The sequence below is a fragment of the Nuphar pumila genome, chromosome 11 (assembly GCF_984573655.1).
Source record: "Nuphar pumila chromosome 11, dmNupPumi1.hap1.1, whole genome shotgun sequence".
NCBI lineage: Eukaryota > Viridiplantae > Streptophyta > Magnoliopsida > Nymphaeales > Nymphaeaceae > Nuphar > Nuphar pumila.
The window spans coordinates 88,866,064-88,884,158 of NC_143259.1; the positions used below are offsets into that span (position 1 = coordinate 88,866,064).

The 18,095-nt window shown below is 38.7% G+C and overlaps 1 protein-coding gene across 3 annotated transcripts in view; it reads right to left on the minus strand.

Moving 5' to 3' along the window:
- Positions 1-3,294: 3,294 nt before the first annotated feature.
- The window catches only part of LOC149822468 (histidine--tRNA ligase, chloroplastic/mitochondrial-like), a 78,029-nt gene continuing 63,228 nt past the window's right edge, over positions 3,295-18,095 (minus strand). For 2 of the 3 annotated variants that reach the window (XM_089981552.1, XM_089981551.1), the window contains exons 9-12: positions 5,512-5,651; positions 4,333-4,461; positions 3,816-3,979; positions 3,295-3,716 (exon numbers count right to left, since the gene is read on the minus strand). In XM_089981552.1, the coding sequence (XP_089837678.1) occupies positions 3,578-3,716; positions 3,816-3,979; positions 4,333-4,461; positions 5,512-5,651 (572 nt within the window). In that variant the 3' untranslated portion in view covers positions 3,295-3,577. The remainder of the gene's footprint in view (positions 3,717-3,815; positions 3,980-4,332; positions 4,462-5,511; positions 5,652-18,095) is intronic. The other variant, XM_089981553.1, reaches the window with a different exon arrangement.

Genomic DNA, 18,095 nt, shown 5'->3' on the forward strand with positions numbered 1-18,095 from the left:
ATATACTAGATGTAGCCGAACAAGTTACGGAGTTGACCCGCTTGAGTCACTGGATGAACTGATTCTCAAGTCACTATGATTTTGTGCCCACCCTAGCTTAAATTCCTGGGCTCTGTCCCCTAGAGACTAGTATACATTATAACAAATGCATGTCTTTGTGAGCTTGGTAAAGTACAAATACCCATAGTAACAAATATTGCGAGATTTATGAAAATCTCGCGATAATGTCGCGAGAAATTGCCTAAAAGTTTAAAATGACAATTTCTTGCGAGATTTTTAAAATATCATGAGGTTTATGAAAAAGCATAAATACCGTTATTTAAACATGATATTTACGTTTTAAATGGCTATTTATCATGAAAAAAAACATGTATTTTTATTTTTAAATAATTTTTATTAATATTTTCTTATAAAAAATGTTTTTTATATTTTAAATTTAATTTTTATTGTCAAGATTTTGCCAAAAAATGCAAGATTTATGAAAAAATTTCAAATTCTCAGGAGTTTTTAAAAACAAGTTTTTGCCATTTTTAACGTTTGTCACTATGCAAACACCCACAATCTTGCATGAACTAATTTCAAATAGTAGTGGCACTAGTGATCTTTCCTGGCCTAACCTTTTGGCCAAATAAATGCTTTTGGAAAACCACAATGGCCATGTTTAAGGCATAGTTTTCCCTTTCTTTGATATTTACACGGAGAAACCGTCCCCCGCGTGTCATACTTATGATCACTGTCCTAACAGCATAAAACTCTGTGGGCTTACCCCTTGCCCCTAGATAGTCGTCGTGTTTCGGCTTGCGCAAGGGGATGCCCATAGGATTTGAACCTAGACCACCTGCCTGGTGGCCTAGGCCCATCCCACTATGTCAAACCCCTTTTGGGTGGCATCATGAGATATTAGTTGCTGCCATACTACTCAAGGCCCAGAGGACAATCAGCTGTCATGGCATTTTACAGAAAAAAAATATATATAAAAAAAAGACATTTTACAGAAAAAAAAAAGGAAAAACAAAAGAAATAACCCACCTAACTGTATGACACGTGTTACTGGCCCCACTCAAATCGTCGCCATGTGATTGGTGTTTCAGACTTTCTTATGAGACTCTCTCTCTTTCTCAAATTTCTACTTGTTAATTTGAATTGTTTTAGTAGTATTTTATGAAATTGGGGGATTTGGGTGGATCACATGCACCTAATCGAATAGGAAGCTATTTTGTCATCCAAAATTAGAGGAAGTTGGAACTTGAAGGTTGGATAAGATTAACAAGGATATTTAATCAATTGCTTGGATATTGTATCTTCTAATTCAATTTTGGAAAGTTGGAACTAGAAGGTTGGATAAGACTAACAAGGGTATTTAATCAAACTTGCTTGGATGCTGTATCTTCTAATTCTGCTTGATCTTCTCATACAAATGTCAATTATTCCCAAAGAAAAAAGTTTTCTCTTGAGAAGATTATTTGAGGATCAAGTAACAAGAAAAAGCATACTGCAAAGCTGAAAAAATATATCATCCACTATGTCATGCAAAGTTGGAAATGAAAATTCTCCTCATGATCAGTTCTAACCATCCTTTGACATGGATTTGTGCTTATTAATCAGCTGATCCCTAAAGAAAGAAATCTAACTCTGTATCTAGTGCTGCTGATGAGCCTAGTTTATTTCAAGATATCCGTGCTCTTGATTTTCTATAAAACATTCAGAATGCCATTTCAACCACGTCCTCAATTTATATCTTACTATTGCAAGGCTGTAGATGTGTAGTTGCGAAGAAGAGCTTTTCGTTTAAAACCTAGCCATAAGTTTATTTGGTGTAGGAATCATATGCCAAGAGATGCTCGGGTTATTTCAAAGAAGTCATATACTTAAGATCGTGTGTGGAGAATGAGAGTTTTATTTTGTTAATCACTAGAGCTGTGTAAGATCAATGAAGAATTAGGCCATTATTTCCTTTTTTCCCTTTGTAGATGTATAGAACTAACATGGATTTTGAATTACAAAGAAGACCATGGCCAGAAATTATTCCAAATTGAAATGATGATACTCTATTCATCATAAAAAAACACTGGTTGAAAATGTGCTGGGAGATGGCTTTTCATTTAGTTCTTTGAAGGTTTTAGATCTTCAACAGTGTTAGTACCACCACTACAAGGATCAAAAGAGATATTATGCAATTCATAGAAATATTTTTTTTAAATTTCCTTTCCTCCCTTATACTAAAAGCTTTAGCCTAATTTGGATCAATGATGAATCTATTACATTTTATTCTCTGGTTTCCAAGCAATAAGCATGGGATCCTTATTTTTTGTTGGTGTCTTGGAACACCCAATCTGAGCTTAAAATACATTTCTTTGTTAAAAAAACATATGGGCATTAATATTTCATTGTCAGAGATTTTAAGTGATCACATAGAAACTTTATTTTCTTTCATTAATCACTTTATGTAGATAAGGTGAGAAAGAGAAAGGCCACATTAGTGAGGGGAAGAAGAGATAGTAAAGTAGATATAGAAAGAAAGAAAATTCAGACTTTCTCAAATCTCGTTCACCATTTAGTTGGATATAGATGTACAATACTATCTAGTAAAGAGTTAAATTTGCAAGTAATTATTCAATCATCCTTATCTTATGGGCAGTAAAATGGGACCTAAATCAGAAGCCATGGCTTGATTAAGAGAACCCATCAGCACAATAGGAAAATCAAGCCTTCATAGAGCAATTGTCATTGCTTATGGACCTAATTTAATGTTTAGGATGAAGCTCAGTGTAGATTTGAACTGATGTTGAAGAATGAATGGATGAGTTGTGGTCAGGGGTGAGATGCCACACGAACCCAGCGATGTCAGTCAGTCGCATGTTGCCTTACTACCATATCATCCCAAAAAGGTCTTACGATAAAACGATTCCCTATAATTTGACATGGACACGAGATTGATTCAACATGAAATTAAATCATGAAGAGTCATTGATTCAATCAAATAGAACAGTATTTCACATTTTTTATTATCAATCTTTGTTTGCTAAGAAACATGCTTTAACTTTTAATTATATCGATGTACAATTTGTTTTTATTGTAAAATTTTAGTCTATTATTGGCCATTTAATGGTACATGCTTACTCCATTAAATTCATTTTTTCAATGTGTTATTTTGCAGGCACTTTCTTTCTTTCACAGCCATATGCATCATGAACTCCAAAAAAAAGGGTCGGAGGCATGTAATTTTGACAGGCGTGCGTAATGCACAAGTGACCACGCCCATTCAGAGACGGACAACTCCAATAGTAGGGTCACTAACTGACAATAGAAGGCTCTCAATGAATGAAATGGTACAGCACAATCATAATACCAATGCATTGTTACCATAGGCACACTTCCCTAACATGAAAAATATAGAACTACTAAATTAGGAAATCTAACAAACTTAAACAAAAGTCGTAAGTTGGAAAAAGACGGTAGAACTAAGATATCTACGAATATTGAAAAACAATTCTTATTTCACAAAAAAATAATAAATGAACTATAAAGAGTGCAGGAAATCCCAATGGCAGCAGCAATCAAGCTATTTAATTTATTGTCACCGCAAATCATCTAGTTTGATATTTGATTCTTCACGGGTAGAGAGGTCCTTCACCCGAACCATGCCTTGTTGCCACTCTGAATCCCCAACAAGTATAAGCCTTCTCGCATTAATCCGGTCAGCATGCTTAAATACCCTAAAAATAAAACAGAATCATATTGCATGAACGGAAAATTTCATTCTACAAAAGAGAAAAGAAGCAGAGTGGAAATCACATATCAGAAGGGTCACCAACCATTTGAGTTTTTTCCTCTCGAGGACAATGTCAACACTTCGACCTTTTTGTCTTAGAGTGGACGCAACCATGGCTGCAGCTCCCTGGAGGGCCTCATCAATGGCAAAGACTATGTCATCCACCATCAGAGATAAAGCAGGCAACAGCCCTTTTTCCTTGAGCAACTGATCCATCAAAAGACCAAAAACTGATTGTCATTACTTTTTTCTGCTCAGACTTCCACCTAATAAACAGTTCAAGAAAAGATATGCACAACACAGCTATGGAGATGAATAAATCATTTCTTTCTAATTGTTTTATAATGATTAAAACTGGAATTGGTGAAATAAGCGTTATCCCACAACACTTCAACGATGAGAGTTTGAAGCATTTCAACAATGGGTGTCTGGTTAACATTGAAAAATCTCCAGCTTCTTCATTCACACATTTTTTTTCCTTCACAAAGAACAGAATAGCAACAGAACTTTTTTTTTAAGAACTAAACTTAGTTAAACAATGAAGTAGAAAGGACCAATACTTCAACTATCACCGCATCTCCAAAGCCGAACCCACAAGCTGGAAGATCTTCACCCCCTAGTGTGGAAAGCAGTCGGTCGTACCTTCCACCACCACAAATTGCTCTTAGCTTCCCATCTCGGTCGAAGGCCTGATGGAGAAAACTATATTGTTATATTAAAAGATAAAAGTTTCCAACTGACAAATTTTCATACTCATTTATTTTGGAAATGGTTCAAGAACAAGGCTCCTTGGGGACTGTAAAATCTGTCCAAGGTGCCTATGGCTCCATTCATCCTCATGCTGAATGATACCCAATAATTCCCATAAAATGAAGGTGACTCATGCTGAATGATACCCAATAATTCCCATAAGATGAAGGTGCTTCCTTGGATGAGCCCGCATTGTTTTGGAATGCTTTTATACCCTTGTTGAATGCAGTGAGGAATTTGATGGCCTTCATATTATAGTGGAATGTTTTGTCATTCATCATGAGCATGCAGCACCGTGCAATTTTGTTGCATCCTGTAAGGTCCCTAGTCATTCATAGTACGAAGGTGCTTATAAAAGCACACTCATATAAGCACAGTACTGCATACAAAGATGTTTACAGAAGACACATTATATGTAGTACTGTACAAGCCACCTCAGATTTCCCCTTCTTTTTTGAGACATCACACAATGCGAAAAAAATAAGATAGTAGGATATGGTCTTTGAACTACTTGCATTTCAAACTCATTTAGTAAACAATTCTTTCAAACCGTGTGGTAGTGAACGAAGAATAAAATCTTCCAAAACGAGCAAGAGATGGTGTACTGTTCAAGGCACCTCAGACTTCCAATTTGTTCTCGAAGATGTAGCACAATATGATAAAAGATAGTAAGATATGGTATGGGACCTACTTTACCTACTCATTTAGTAAAAAATTCATGCCAATTGGCAAAGCATAAAATTATAAATTTCAAATAGGACATAATGACCCCAGAAATAGACATTTTATCCTTATTTTTGCATATTATATTCCTCAGAGACAAAGACAACAAATGTTGGTACACAGTTTGTCAAGCTTCATAACAAAACTAAAAGTAACTTTGAGATAAGAGGTTGAGATATGAATTCTACTAGCAAAGATATATGAACAAAGCAACAAAAATAATTTACGACACAACTAGTTTAAAATGTTAGGGATAAAATACAGACCTCAAAAACTATTCCAGTGTAATATGCAAGCCCACGGACCACTGATGCATCAAAATGAATCCATTGCGAATAACCATAATTTTCAGCAAGTAAGAAAAGTTGCTTAAGTTCAGTAATGGCACCTTCACCATTAAGTGCCTCTGAAAATCATGGATTAGTCAAAAGTCATTATCGTGTAAAGCATATAAACATATAGTGAAGATTGATTATTGCAAATGTGATTCTGTATATAGCAGTTCCTCAAAATGGAAAAGAATAGCAAATAGTTAATGTTGTTTCACAAAATTGAGAATAACACACTATTAATACATCAGACATGAAGGGTACCAAACACCATCTTGCAGAACTCATTGTCAATCTACAAGCATTAGCAAAATGTGACTCAAACTGAAGAGGCAATAATGATATTATTTAAGGTAAGTGTTTGTATGATGAACTGAATGATACAACACATCCACAGACTTCCACACCAAAATATTTGGGAAATTTTCAAAAGCCCCCTAAACTTTTTGGTCTAATTCATTCACACACCAAACGTTTAAGAGTTTGCAAATGCCCACCAAAGTTTTCTTATTGTTTAATCAAATTACCCCAATCATAAACTGACGTTGGATGTTCTTGGATTAACACTAACTCATGTTTTGAAGTTACCATTTTATGTTTATAACCGGTGAAATAGAATTACTAGCTTGCCCCTATTTTAGAAGTATGAACAAAGTAAGTTCAACCCCAGATGCATAGGGCTGTCAACAAAATGTATTTAATGTAAAAAAAAATTACTAACTACAATGATACTTGACTCTTGACCTCTCAAACAAGAAACAAGATAACCACTACACCATACAATTTATTGGTGACAAGTTATAGAAAATTTTCTATATAATTCAGTATAAATTGCAGCAAGTCAATCAACCCACCTAAGGGTGTCAATGGGTCAGGTTTGGTTCAGACCTAGGTGGGACCAAACCCAGATTAGATTTAAGATGCTGGCACCGGGTCTAGATTCGGGTCAAACCGGCGCACTATATATACACACAAAAACCCGTACCAATGGATGGGCAAGACATTGGATGCGTGTCCAATGTGCATATACAGGAATTAGCGGCGGTCCTTGACCGCAACTAATGTTCTGGGCAAAAAACCGCCCTTGAAAGCATGCTCGCCGGTGATCGCACACGTGTCTAACCAATAATGGACGTTTTGCCCGTCCACTGTTACATGTTACTCTCTCTCTCTCTCTCTCTCTCTCTCTCTCTCTCTCTCTCTCTCTCATATATATATATATATATATATATATATATATATATATATATATATATTGTAATATCGCGTATTTTCACACTTAGTTATTTTGAGATTTTTCAAAAATTTGACTAAGTATAGAAGAAAAATCGGTGGATTCTCGATTTTAGGTCGAGGTTTTTGAGAATGGGCTTGACCCAGGTCTCATCGACAAGGTCGAGATGAGCCAATCGAAAGGTAAGAAAAGGTTTTATTTTTAACCTTTAAATTCAAGCGAAATTCGAGTCATATACCATTGAATGCGTCTCAAAATTCTGAGTGTAACGATATTTTACTTTTCTAAATTCATGTTACGGTTGGCCCAAAAATCGCATTTTTTTAAAAAAAGACCGCCTTGACGGACTGGATCCGGATTTGGATCGGACTGGATCCAATGCTTTTGATCCAAATTAATATGGATCTGGACTCTGTCCAAGACCCATATTAATCTGGAATTGATCCAACCCAAGATCCAATTGGGGTTTGGATATAGATTTGGATCTTGGATCCAGATCCAAAACCCATACCCAACAAAAATCCAACTTTAAATTCACTTTTATGTTTAAATTAAAGTTAATTTGGAGTTAAAAAGACTCCCGGAGGGATAAGGTACCCTCTGAAAGTTTCTAAGTATTTAATTATTATTAATTAATTAATTAATTTTAATTAATTAATTAATTTTAATTAATTAATTAATTTTAATTAATTAATTAATTTTAATTAATTAATTAATTAATTTTAATTAATTTTAATTAACTAATTAATTTTAATTAATTCCAAATTTTTATCTTGAAGGTTGTTTAGGACTCCTTGATAGAGTCCTTGTTTATGCCTAAGTAGGCTAAAGAAGGTTTTAGAAAGTCTATTTAAAATGAAAACTTTGAAAAGCCAACAAAATAAAGGAATTTTAAAATTTTTAGAAAAAAGAGAGTAAGAGTCCCAAAGAAGGAAGACTCTCTTTCTCTATCCCATCTAGAAGGGGCTGGAGAAGGGGGGCCGTTACCCCCTAGAAGCCTATATAAACATAAAAAAAAAGAGAGAGAAAGAGAAGGAAAAAGGGAGAAAGAAAGAGAGAAAGAGGAAGAAGGGGCTTTCTTCTTCAATCATTCAACTTTTTCACCATCGATTCATATTTATTTTTCGATCTACGGTTAAGGTACGGGTTTTTCTCTTGTTTCGAATGAGAAAAAGAGCATAGATTCGTATTCCATACAAGATTTTAGTAAAAATCTATGAGAACAGAGTAAATCTGAATATTTACTTTAAAATCCATGATTGAGTATTCCATTCTTTTCGAAAGTTATTTTGGAACAAATTATACATGGAAGTATTTTTATATTAAAACAGAATTTTTATCATGATAGGACGGTATGTTTAATGGCATATTTCATGACAAAGGGATTATGTAATGGGGTTATGTAGAAGCGGATTGTAAAATCAATATGTGCATGCATATTTGCAAGTTTAGTTGTTCATATGTGCTTGCCAAAATAAAAATCTGCACATGTAAAACTGTGAATGGTTATTCATAAGTTTATATGGACATAAAATCTAATCTACATGAATAGTGGCCATATTAACGTGTTAAGCCTGCATATCCGAAGCTGAACCTGACTGGTTTTCTTGTACATTGGAAGCTTTATTTTTTTGTGCTCATGCTGGGCTGACTGCTCGGCTGGCCTGTCTGGCCCTGGCAGACCTGCACAGGTTCGGCTTGTGCAGAGCGGTGACTGTGTTTTGAAAACCCAGCCAACTGGCAGTTGGCTGGGTATATATATGTCTTTTTTGTTGTGGGCCGGCTTGCAGCCCAGTCGAACTAGGTTTGGCTGGCCTGTCAGGCCTTGGCACCTCTCTCTGGCCCAGCCATATGTTGGTTGGGCATGGTATTTTAAAAAAAAGGGTAATGAAATATATATATATATATATATATATATATATATATATATAAGATTTATTTATTTTTTAAATCTGGTTCTCTAAGAGCCCCAGCCAACCTACTGTTGGCTGGGCAACTGGCCCTAGACAATTGGGTTGGCTGGGCCCAGGTACATTCAAGAAAAAAAACAGAGAATTTATTTTCAGAAGCCCCAGTCGTCTGTCAGTCAGTTGGGTACAGTCTTGGCTTTAGCCCCAGCGAACTGTCAGCCGGCTGGAAATGTGATCTGGGTATGACAGTGAAAAAATAATAATAATAATAATTTGTTCATCTGTTTGCGGTTGGCAGCCTCACCTGTCAGGCCCAGCCGAATCGGCTGGGCTAGTGATGGGCCATGTGCTTGCTGAAATTGTTTTTAAAAGAAAACTACTTGGCTTGTCAAATCTTAAATGTCAGCACATGTACAGATTTTTATCAAATGATGTGCAGAAACTCAGAATTGTCAGCGCATGTCAAATCTTGTAATTTATGCATATGCTTATGTCTAATTGAGCTTGAGTAGAAACTCAGATTTGTATGTAAAATTCCAGATCTGTTATTTATATTAGACTTGACTGTTAACATTCAAAAGAATGGTATGTTTCATATGCCCCGTACTTGATATATTGTGTTGAACCAAGATATTATTGCATGGTTGCTTTATTGTGGATGTGCATACATGAAATAGATATGTTTTGCATGAACATAATTGCACGAATGTTCGCATGTTTAATTGAAATGATTCATGAATGGAAACATGCATTAGGCATGAATATGTGAACGCATATGACTTGTTGTTCAATGTACATCTCAAAATTTACATACATGATTGTGCATTGAAAGACATGTGAAATGAATGCATAGTGGCATGCTCTTTATGATTTTTGCATATGAATGCATCGATGATTAAAATGGATGATCGTAGGACGTGTGAGCCTTGATCATGTGTTGCTCTTTGTTTTAGTTGTTTTATGCATTGCAAAAATCAAATGTGATATTATTTTTCTTATTGCACTGTCCTACGTTGTCACGGGTTGTGGTCCCATGAAGAGTTTTGCATGTGGATTTGCGAACCTGTGTTATTAATTCTGTACGTGGAATTGCAAATTAAAGAAGATGAATTAATAACAAGATAAAAGAAATTAAAAGAACAGTGTAATATACGCTTCCTTGATGTCCCTTCTATAGAATGAGAATCTTAGACATTGCGGTTTGGGAAAACCGTGAGGATACTAAGACTCTGTGTGCGTTGTTATGCCCCTGAACCCGATATTGAGGTTCTTCTTCTGGCCACGATTTTAGAAAGAGTCTGTCACTTTGCCTTAGGGTGGTGTATAGACCAGAGTTACCAGTCGAGGAAGCGGGAGCGGGAAGCGATACGGGAAGCGGAAGCGAAAAGCGAGGCACTTTCAAAAATTTAGGAAGCGGGGAAGCGGGGGACTACTTAGAAGAAAATTCTGAACCGTCTCGGAAGCGACCTAGGAAGCGAACCGGAAGCGAGGCAGAAGCGAAAAAAATAGAAAAAAATGGGGAAGTGAGGGGGAAGCGTGGGGGAAGTGCGCTTCCCATAAATGGGAAGCGCATTTCCCATAAAAGGGAAACGCGCTTCCTATAAAAGGGAAGAGCGCTTCCCAAAAAAGGGAGACGCTTCCCCTCACGCTTCGGAAGCGCGACGTTTCGCGCTTCCCCTTTTACATAGGCGCTTCTGGTAACTCTGGTATAGATACAGTTGTTGTTTTGGTATACCAAGAAAGTGGCATCAGTGGATGTAGATTTTCCTAGTGTCCCGATATTTGATGTGGATTTCCAATGTTTCGATGAATGGTGTGGATTCCTGATATCGGTCGAGGGTGAATGCATGGTATTTGTTCCCTATTGCATGTTAAATGTCTTTATTGTTTAATTTATAGTCCTGTTGTTTATTAGTGGTTCGCTCATGCTTAATAGTTGTTCTCCATTGCATGAATAGTTAATTGAATTATGATAATTGTATCCCTCTAAAATGTTGTATGAATCTTATTTATGTTCTTTTACTTATTTGTTTCATTAGAGAGATTCATACGCAAAATTCTTTGGATTCTGACACCCCTACTTTTGTCTTTTTACAGTCTCTGAGGCTCAATGAATGAATTTGCTTTGCGAGGAGCTACGAGGGATACGCGACTACTTGGCAGACTTCTCTTGAGATAGTGTGGCTCTATGTTTTTGCTTTATTTGCATTCTTTTGCACACGACTTTTAGACTATTTGAATTCAATTAATAAAGTTGGTTTGGTTTGAAAGACAAGTATAAGATCCCTTGTAGTGGTGGTTGTGTTTAAACTGTAAAGGCTCCGGGTTTCTAGAAATGTTTCCGCAATTGTAAAAAAAAATTGTCAATTTTTCATGGGTATGAGTTGGAGTCGTTATATATATATGAGAGAGAGAGAGAACACAACTCACCCCCCTTGTGTTAAATAAAAAAAAAGTTTCCTAAAAACTAAGCATTCTCGTATGGCAAGGGCATGTAAGTAGCATGGTCATTTTAATAAATTTAAAGCAGAATTTATTAGGGGTAACTAAATTGGGGGTCATTTGTTTAACCCAGGTAAAAACTTTGGTGTGCATTTGCAAACTCTGAAACGTTTGATGTGTGAATGCATTAGGCCGAAAAGTTTGAGGGGTATTTGAAAAATTCTCAAAACATTTCTATCAGTATTATTAAAAGCGCGCCTTGCCTCAAGGCGAGGGCCTTTGTGCCTTGAGGCGCAAGCATAAAGCGCAAATGCCCCAAGGCATGCGCCTCATACGCCTTGAGGCGCACGCCTTGGGGCGAGGCGCGCCTCAAGGTGAGGCGTATACGCCTCTCACTTTTAATCTTATTTATTCGTTCATTCATTCAGAGAGAGAGAGAGAAAGACCTGCTGAAGCATGCCGCGGACGGAGGGGTGTTCCATTGCATGAGGCGGAGGGCCTCGAGGGTCCGTCGTTGGAGTTTTCGGGTCCCTGGCAGCCCTCTCACCAGCGTTATGTACAGGGAGGGGCTCCACTCGATACCCCTGCTTCCTTTAGAACCCCAGACCCCAATTCCCCGTCGCCTTCATCCCTCGACGAGATCAACGCCACGCTCAAGGCCTTGAAGCTCAAGTACGCTAACGTGCCCCGCGTTACGAACGTCGTGAAGCTCTACCTGCACATCGGCGGAAACACCCCCAGCGCCAAATGGATCATCTCTGAGAAGCTCACGACCTACGCCTTCGTCGACGAGAACGGAGATGCTGCCGACGGCTCCATCAAGGTCAAGGGCAAGCCCAAGTTCCAGCGGAGGTGGGTTCTCAAGGTGGGCTCCAAGGTCCGAGGGCTAGTGTCGCCGGCACTGCAGATGAAGATGTTCGACGACCAGCGACGTGTCGATTTCGTGTGCGATGGTGTCTGGGCGCTGAAGTTCTTCACGCCGGAGGATTACAAGGTCTTCCTTGCCGAGTTTCAAAACTGTTCGTTCGAGAATCTGCACGAGATGAAGGCGTCCAACAAGGAGGATGTCTACGGGAAGGACTTCAGAGGTTGGTTTGATCCGAAGGAGGTCGACGATTCGATGTGGGAGGACGTGGAGGAGAGCTTCAAGGAGGCCTATACGCCGGTGAGAGACAGGCAGGATCTCTTGGAAGAGTTGGAGGAAGCTGCCAACGGAGGGATCCATAGTATCGCGATGGGTGCGTTTGATTACAGTTTTTTGGTGAGCGATTCGGGTATCGAAGCCATGAAGAACTTGAGTCATGGCATTCATGGCAAGGGGGTCTCTGTGAAATTTAATAGTGGCAATGGTAGGTTTGAGGGTTGGGGTTCTTCTTCTTCCTTTGAAACCCCTAAGAAGGCTTTGTTAATAAAGGCAGAGACGAATATGCTTCTAATGAGTCCAGTAGGAGAAGGGAAACCACTGGATTCATCAATTGGATATTGAGACTGGGAAGGTAGTGACGGAATGGAAGTTTGCCAAGGATAACACCGAGATAACGATGCGAGATATAACCAACGACAACAAGGGCGCGCAATTAGATCCGTCTGGATCGACATTCTTGGGTCTGTAAGAAGGGAGTCCTTGATTTGTCTTCAGACCTGTCATGGAAAGAGAGAGAGAGAGAGATTCCAGAGAAAGTGTGTCAGTCATCTGTAGTTGTGCCCTTCATTCTATTTATATGATGAGTATATAATACTAGGGTACTGAAATACCCCTTAACAACATGCTAGTATACATTATACATCGATTGGGTCTGGACCCGATCCAGTATATGAATCAGGTCAGGTCCTGCATATACATAACGACGACTTCTTTTCAGCCTCCCTCAAGTTGTGCATGGTCCTGAACCATGAACAACTTGCCCTTCAGAAACCAAAATTTGTCCTTTGTCAACCCTTTAGTGAGAATGTCAGCAACTTGTTCTTCAGTTGGCACATGCATGGGCTCAATCTCTTTATCTTCAACCTTTTTCCTAATAAAATGTTGATCTATTTCAATATGCTTTGCTCGACTATGGTGGATGGGATTGAAGGACATGTTGATGGCACTTTGATTGTCACACAGTAGCAGTGACCGAGCAATCGGTTCTCCCATTTCTGTCAGGAGATGTCTTATCCATGTAGCCTCAGCCGTGGCAGCAGCCATCAATCTGTATTCCGCCTCAGTGCTTGACCTAGCAACCGCCTTTTGTTTTCTACTGCTCCAGGATATCAAGTTTGGTTCAATGAAGCTGCAATAACCGGATACTGATCGTCGTTCATCTGGATCACCCGCCCAATCAGCATCAGCATAAATGATGATCTCATGGCCCCCGCCTGGATCTAATTCTATTTTGTTGTATACCAGCCCATCACCAACTGTACCCTTCAGGTAACGAAGTATACGTTTGACTGCCTCCATATGTGACATACGAGGTTCATCCATAAACTGGGATACCTGATTAACCGAGTATACTATGTCAGGTCTAGTAAAAGTCAGGTATTGCAACATGCCAACTAAGCTGCGATACTTAGTGGGATCTCCATATATGTCCCCTTCCTTTGAACTCAGTTTCTGATGGATGACACTTGGAGTTGTTAACGGCTTACAATCTGTCATGCTCGCTCTGCTGAGAATGTCCAACGTGTATTTGTGTTGAGTAAGGGTGAGTGAATCACTTCTTTTATCAACTTCTACCCCAAGAAAATATCGCAGCTCTCCCAAATCTTTTATCTTAAATCTCTGATTTAATAACTTCTTCACCCGCTCAATGTGACTTTTACAGTTCCCTGTAATGATGATGTCATCTACATATATCAATAGAAGAGTAGTGATACCTTGTTCATTGTGAATAAATGAGTGATCTAGAAGGGACCGAGAGAAGTCATGCCTTTGTATCTCTAGAGAAAAACTGTCGAACCAGGAACGAGAAGCTTGTTTCAAACCATAGAGTGCTCTCTTTAACTTGCATACATATTTTTTGGCGTCTCGTTCTGCATATCCAGTGGGTTGTTCCACGTAGACCTCCTCTTTTAAATCCCCGTGCAGAAAAGCATTTTTTACATCCAGCTGGCTCAATGTCCATCCATGTTTAATGGCTAGACTCAACATAATGCGAATGGTCCTCATTTTAACTACAGAACTAAAGGTTTCATCGAAGTCTTGTCATTCCTCTTGTGTGAATCCCTTGGCTACAAGTCTAGCCTTGTACCTTTCGATGCTCCCATCTGGTTTATACTTTATCTTGTACACCCATTTTGACCCAACAACATTTTTGTTTAGTGGTCTAGGTACAATTTCCCATGTCCCACATTCATGTAAGGCCTCCATTTCTTCATTCATTGCTTCTACCCATCTTCTAGAGCTCGCAGCTTGATAGAACATGAGGGGCTCATCCTCTTTACTTATGGATGTCAAAAACAATTGAAAACCCAATGAAAAATTTTTATAACTTACCCACCTGTCAAGCGGATGTCGAATCCGTGAGGATCTTCTGATATCCATCATCTGTGAAGCGGGATCAGATGGGTGTGTACTTGTACAAGGAATGAATGGGGGCTCTTTCTCTCGCCGGGTGTACACAACACCCTTATACCTTGTTGGCTCCAAGTCATGTGTAACAGTCTCTTCCGTTTGAGTTTTATTGGTTGATTCCTCATGGGTCTCCTTCTGACTACAATTTGTTGGACAATCTACTTTACCATTAGAAAAGAGTTCTGAATTTAACCATGGGTAGTATACCTCAACGTTGGGGCTTGAGTTATCAACATGAAGGGTTGAATTAGTAGTCTGATCATCAAAGTTCATTTCATCGAAAACTACATTCCTTAATATTTTGACACGCTTACTCAGGGGATCATAGCACCTGTACCCTTTGTAGTCTTCTGCATATCCTATAAACCTGCATTTTAAGGCTTTATCTTGGAACTTGTACCTTAGTGAGTAGTCAATGTGAACATAGCAAACAGACCCAAACACACGTAATTCATGATAATCAGGTTATATGCCAAATAGAGAGAAATATGGTGACTTATTCTCTAAGATACTCATGGGCAGTCGATTTATCACATGAACTGTGAAGTGAAAAGCCTCAGTCCATAATGATACAGGGAGATTGCTCCCGTGCATCATGCTCATTGCAGTCTCAACAATATGTCGATGCTTCCTCTCAGCAATCCCATTTTGTTGAGGCGTATGCGGGCAAGACACTCTTCTCTTTATCCCATTATGTTGAAGGAAACTAACAAAATCACTCGAGGAGAATTCACCTCCTCCATCACACTGGAAATTGAGAATGTTGGTAGAGAAATGATTTTGAACAAAAGAATGAAATCTCTGGAACAATCCAAAAAGATTTGTGTTTCATAAAAAATATCCAAGTATAACGCAAGTAACTATCAATGAAAATAAGATAGTATTTACTGCCAGAAAGAGAAGTAATTGGGGCAGGACCCCAGACATCTGAACAAATGACCTCAAATGGCCTTGAAGCTCTTTTATTAATGAAAGCGAATGGTAAAATATGACTCTTATATAAATGACATCTAGAACACTTTGTATCAACGATCTCTGAACTCAGACGTGACTTAGGAACGAGATTATTTAAGACAAGTTTTTCAATAAAATGACGACCACAATAGCCAAGACGACTATGCCAAAGTCTTGGCTTATTATATTCAGAAATAGTAAATATAAAATCAGGATCAAAAAATTGACGTTGGTGAGGCTTCAAGGATGAATAGTCAGAATGAATGGAGGAAGGATCTTCTTGAAAGACGTACATGTTGCCCCATCGTTTTCCTTCAGCGAATGTCTTCCTCGTGCGAAGATCGTTGACATAAACAGAAGAGGGAGTAAATTCAACTGAAGCATTAGCATCATCAACGAGTTTTGAGACAGAAACAATGTTCTTTTGAATATTAGGTGCATGAATGACACTTGGAAGTTTAAGAGAGGACTTTGACATGGGTATAATGGCATTTCCAATATGTGAGATTGAGTGATGAGATCTATCTCCTGTGACTATGCTATTCTTACCAACATAAGGTGTAAGAGTCAAGAGTTTACCTACATCACCCGTGACATGAGTAGCTGCTCCGGAATCGACATACCAAATGCCTTTGTCATTTTGCTTCATATTCAATCCTGCCAAGGCTATCAACAGCAACTCCTTTATTTCTCTATCTTTCCTAGCCTCTGCTTGTGGAGCTTTCCCTTTGTTTTGAGGATTAAACCAATAATTTGCTTTAATGTGCCCTTTTTTGTTGCATAGAAAACAGGTGGGAATGGATCTCTGTCCTTGTATATTGGGTGTTGGAAGTATACTACAACCTCCATAGGTATTTCTCTCTTGGCCTCCCTTTCCTCGAAAAGAACTTCCTCTTCCTCGACCATAACTCATTCCCATAGCTAGCACATCTTGGGTTCCTGAATATCCATGAGAATCTTCAGAAGATCCTTTCAGAGTCATTTCATATTGCAATAATTTCGCGCGAAGATCTTCAAACTTTGGCAGTTCTGGTAAACATAGTAAGGTTGTCGTCATAACATGATAGTCTGGCCCCAATCCGCTCAAGGTTTGTTGCACCTTATCTTTTTCACTGACAAGACACCCAACAATAGCCAGTTGGTCTGTGATGCCTTTCATTTTGTTCAGGTATTCCATAATAGACATGAAATCTTTCCTCAGCATTTGAAACTCTCGCTTAAGAAACATGATTCTTGCCTCAGAAATTTGAGAATATGTTTGAACTAACTTATCCCACAGTTCTTTGGTCAAACAATCATCAGGAAGGGCAACAAGGACCTCCTGTGAGAGAGTTGAAGTGATGTATGCCACTAGCGATTGATCCCTCTTCATCCAAGCAACATATTCTGGATTCTTGTGAAGAACAATAGACTGTTCACCTTTTATCGTCCCCATTTTCCTGCGAAATGAATTCTTGAGGCGGTGGAACCGATCCATCCAGATGACCAGAGAGGTCCTGACTCTTTATAAATGGGATGATCTGTCTTTTCCAGGTTAAGAAATTTGAGTTATTCAGTTTTTCAGAGACTAGTTGACCGAGAAAACTTGAGGACAGGCATGACTGCGTATGAGTAAAATCCATTCGAGAGAAATCTTGAACTGACACTTAGGTATGAGAGACAAAATAGAGGGCTCGGCTAATCAGCTTCACGTGTTTGGTCAAAAACACGTGGCTAGACTCAACTAACAGGGCACTCGGCTAACAGATGGTAGAAGGAGGTCTCGGCTAACAGAAAAACAGGGAAAACAGGGCACTCGGCTAACAGATGGTAGAAGGAGGTCTCGGCTAATAGAAAAACAGGGAAAACAAGTTCACGTGTTTGATCAATTTCACGTGATTGTACTCGGCAAACAGAAAGAGAAAGGATAAAATAGGTTCAGAACCCATGAAACAACAGAGGTTTTATTCTCTGTACTCAGCATAGAATAATGTATTGAAAACAGCAAATAATGTATTGAAACAGAAAAACCATAGTGATCTGAAATAAAACCAGAAGTATGGTTTCAGATTAAAAAAGAGGAACCTGTGACGAGAAACACAGGAGTCGAGTTAAGAGAGAGGAACCTGTAACTTATGACGAGAAACACAAGGGAAGAACCTGTGACGAGAAACACAAGGGGTCGAGTTAAGAGAGAGGAACCTATGACGAGAAACACAGATTCACGTGCCTGTCATCGTGAAACCAAAACGAGAGATGTCACCGTGAAACCGAGATCAAGCCTTCTACATCCAAACGTGGTTAGATCCACGCGCCTGTCGACTGTCATGTTGATAGGATAAAGACGAGGCAGCTCTTCACTCCCAGACGTCACGCTGCTCTGATACCATGTAAGAAGGGAGTCCTTGATCTGTCTTCAGACCTATCATGGAGAGAGAGAGAGAGA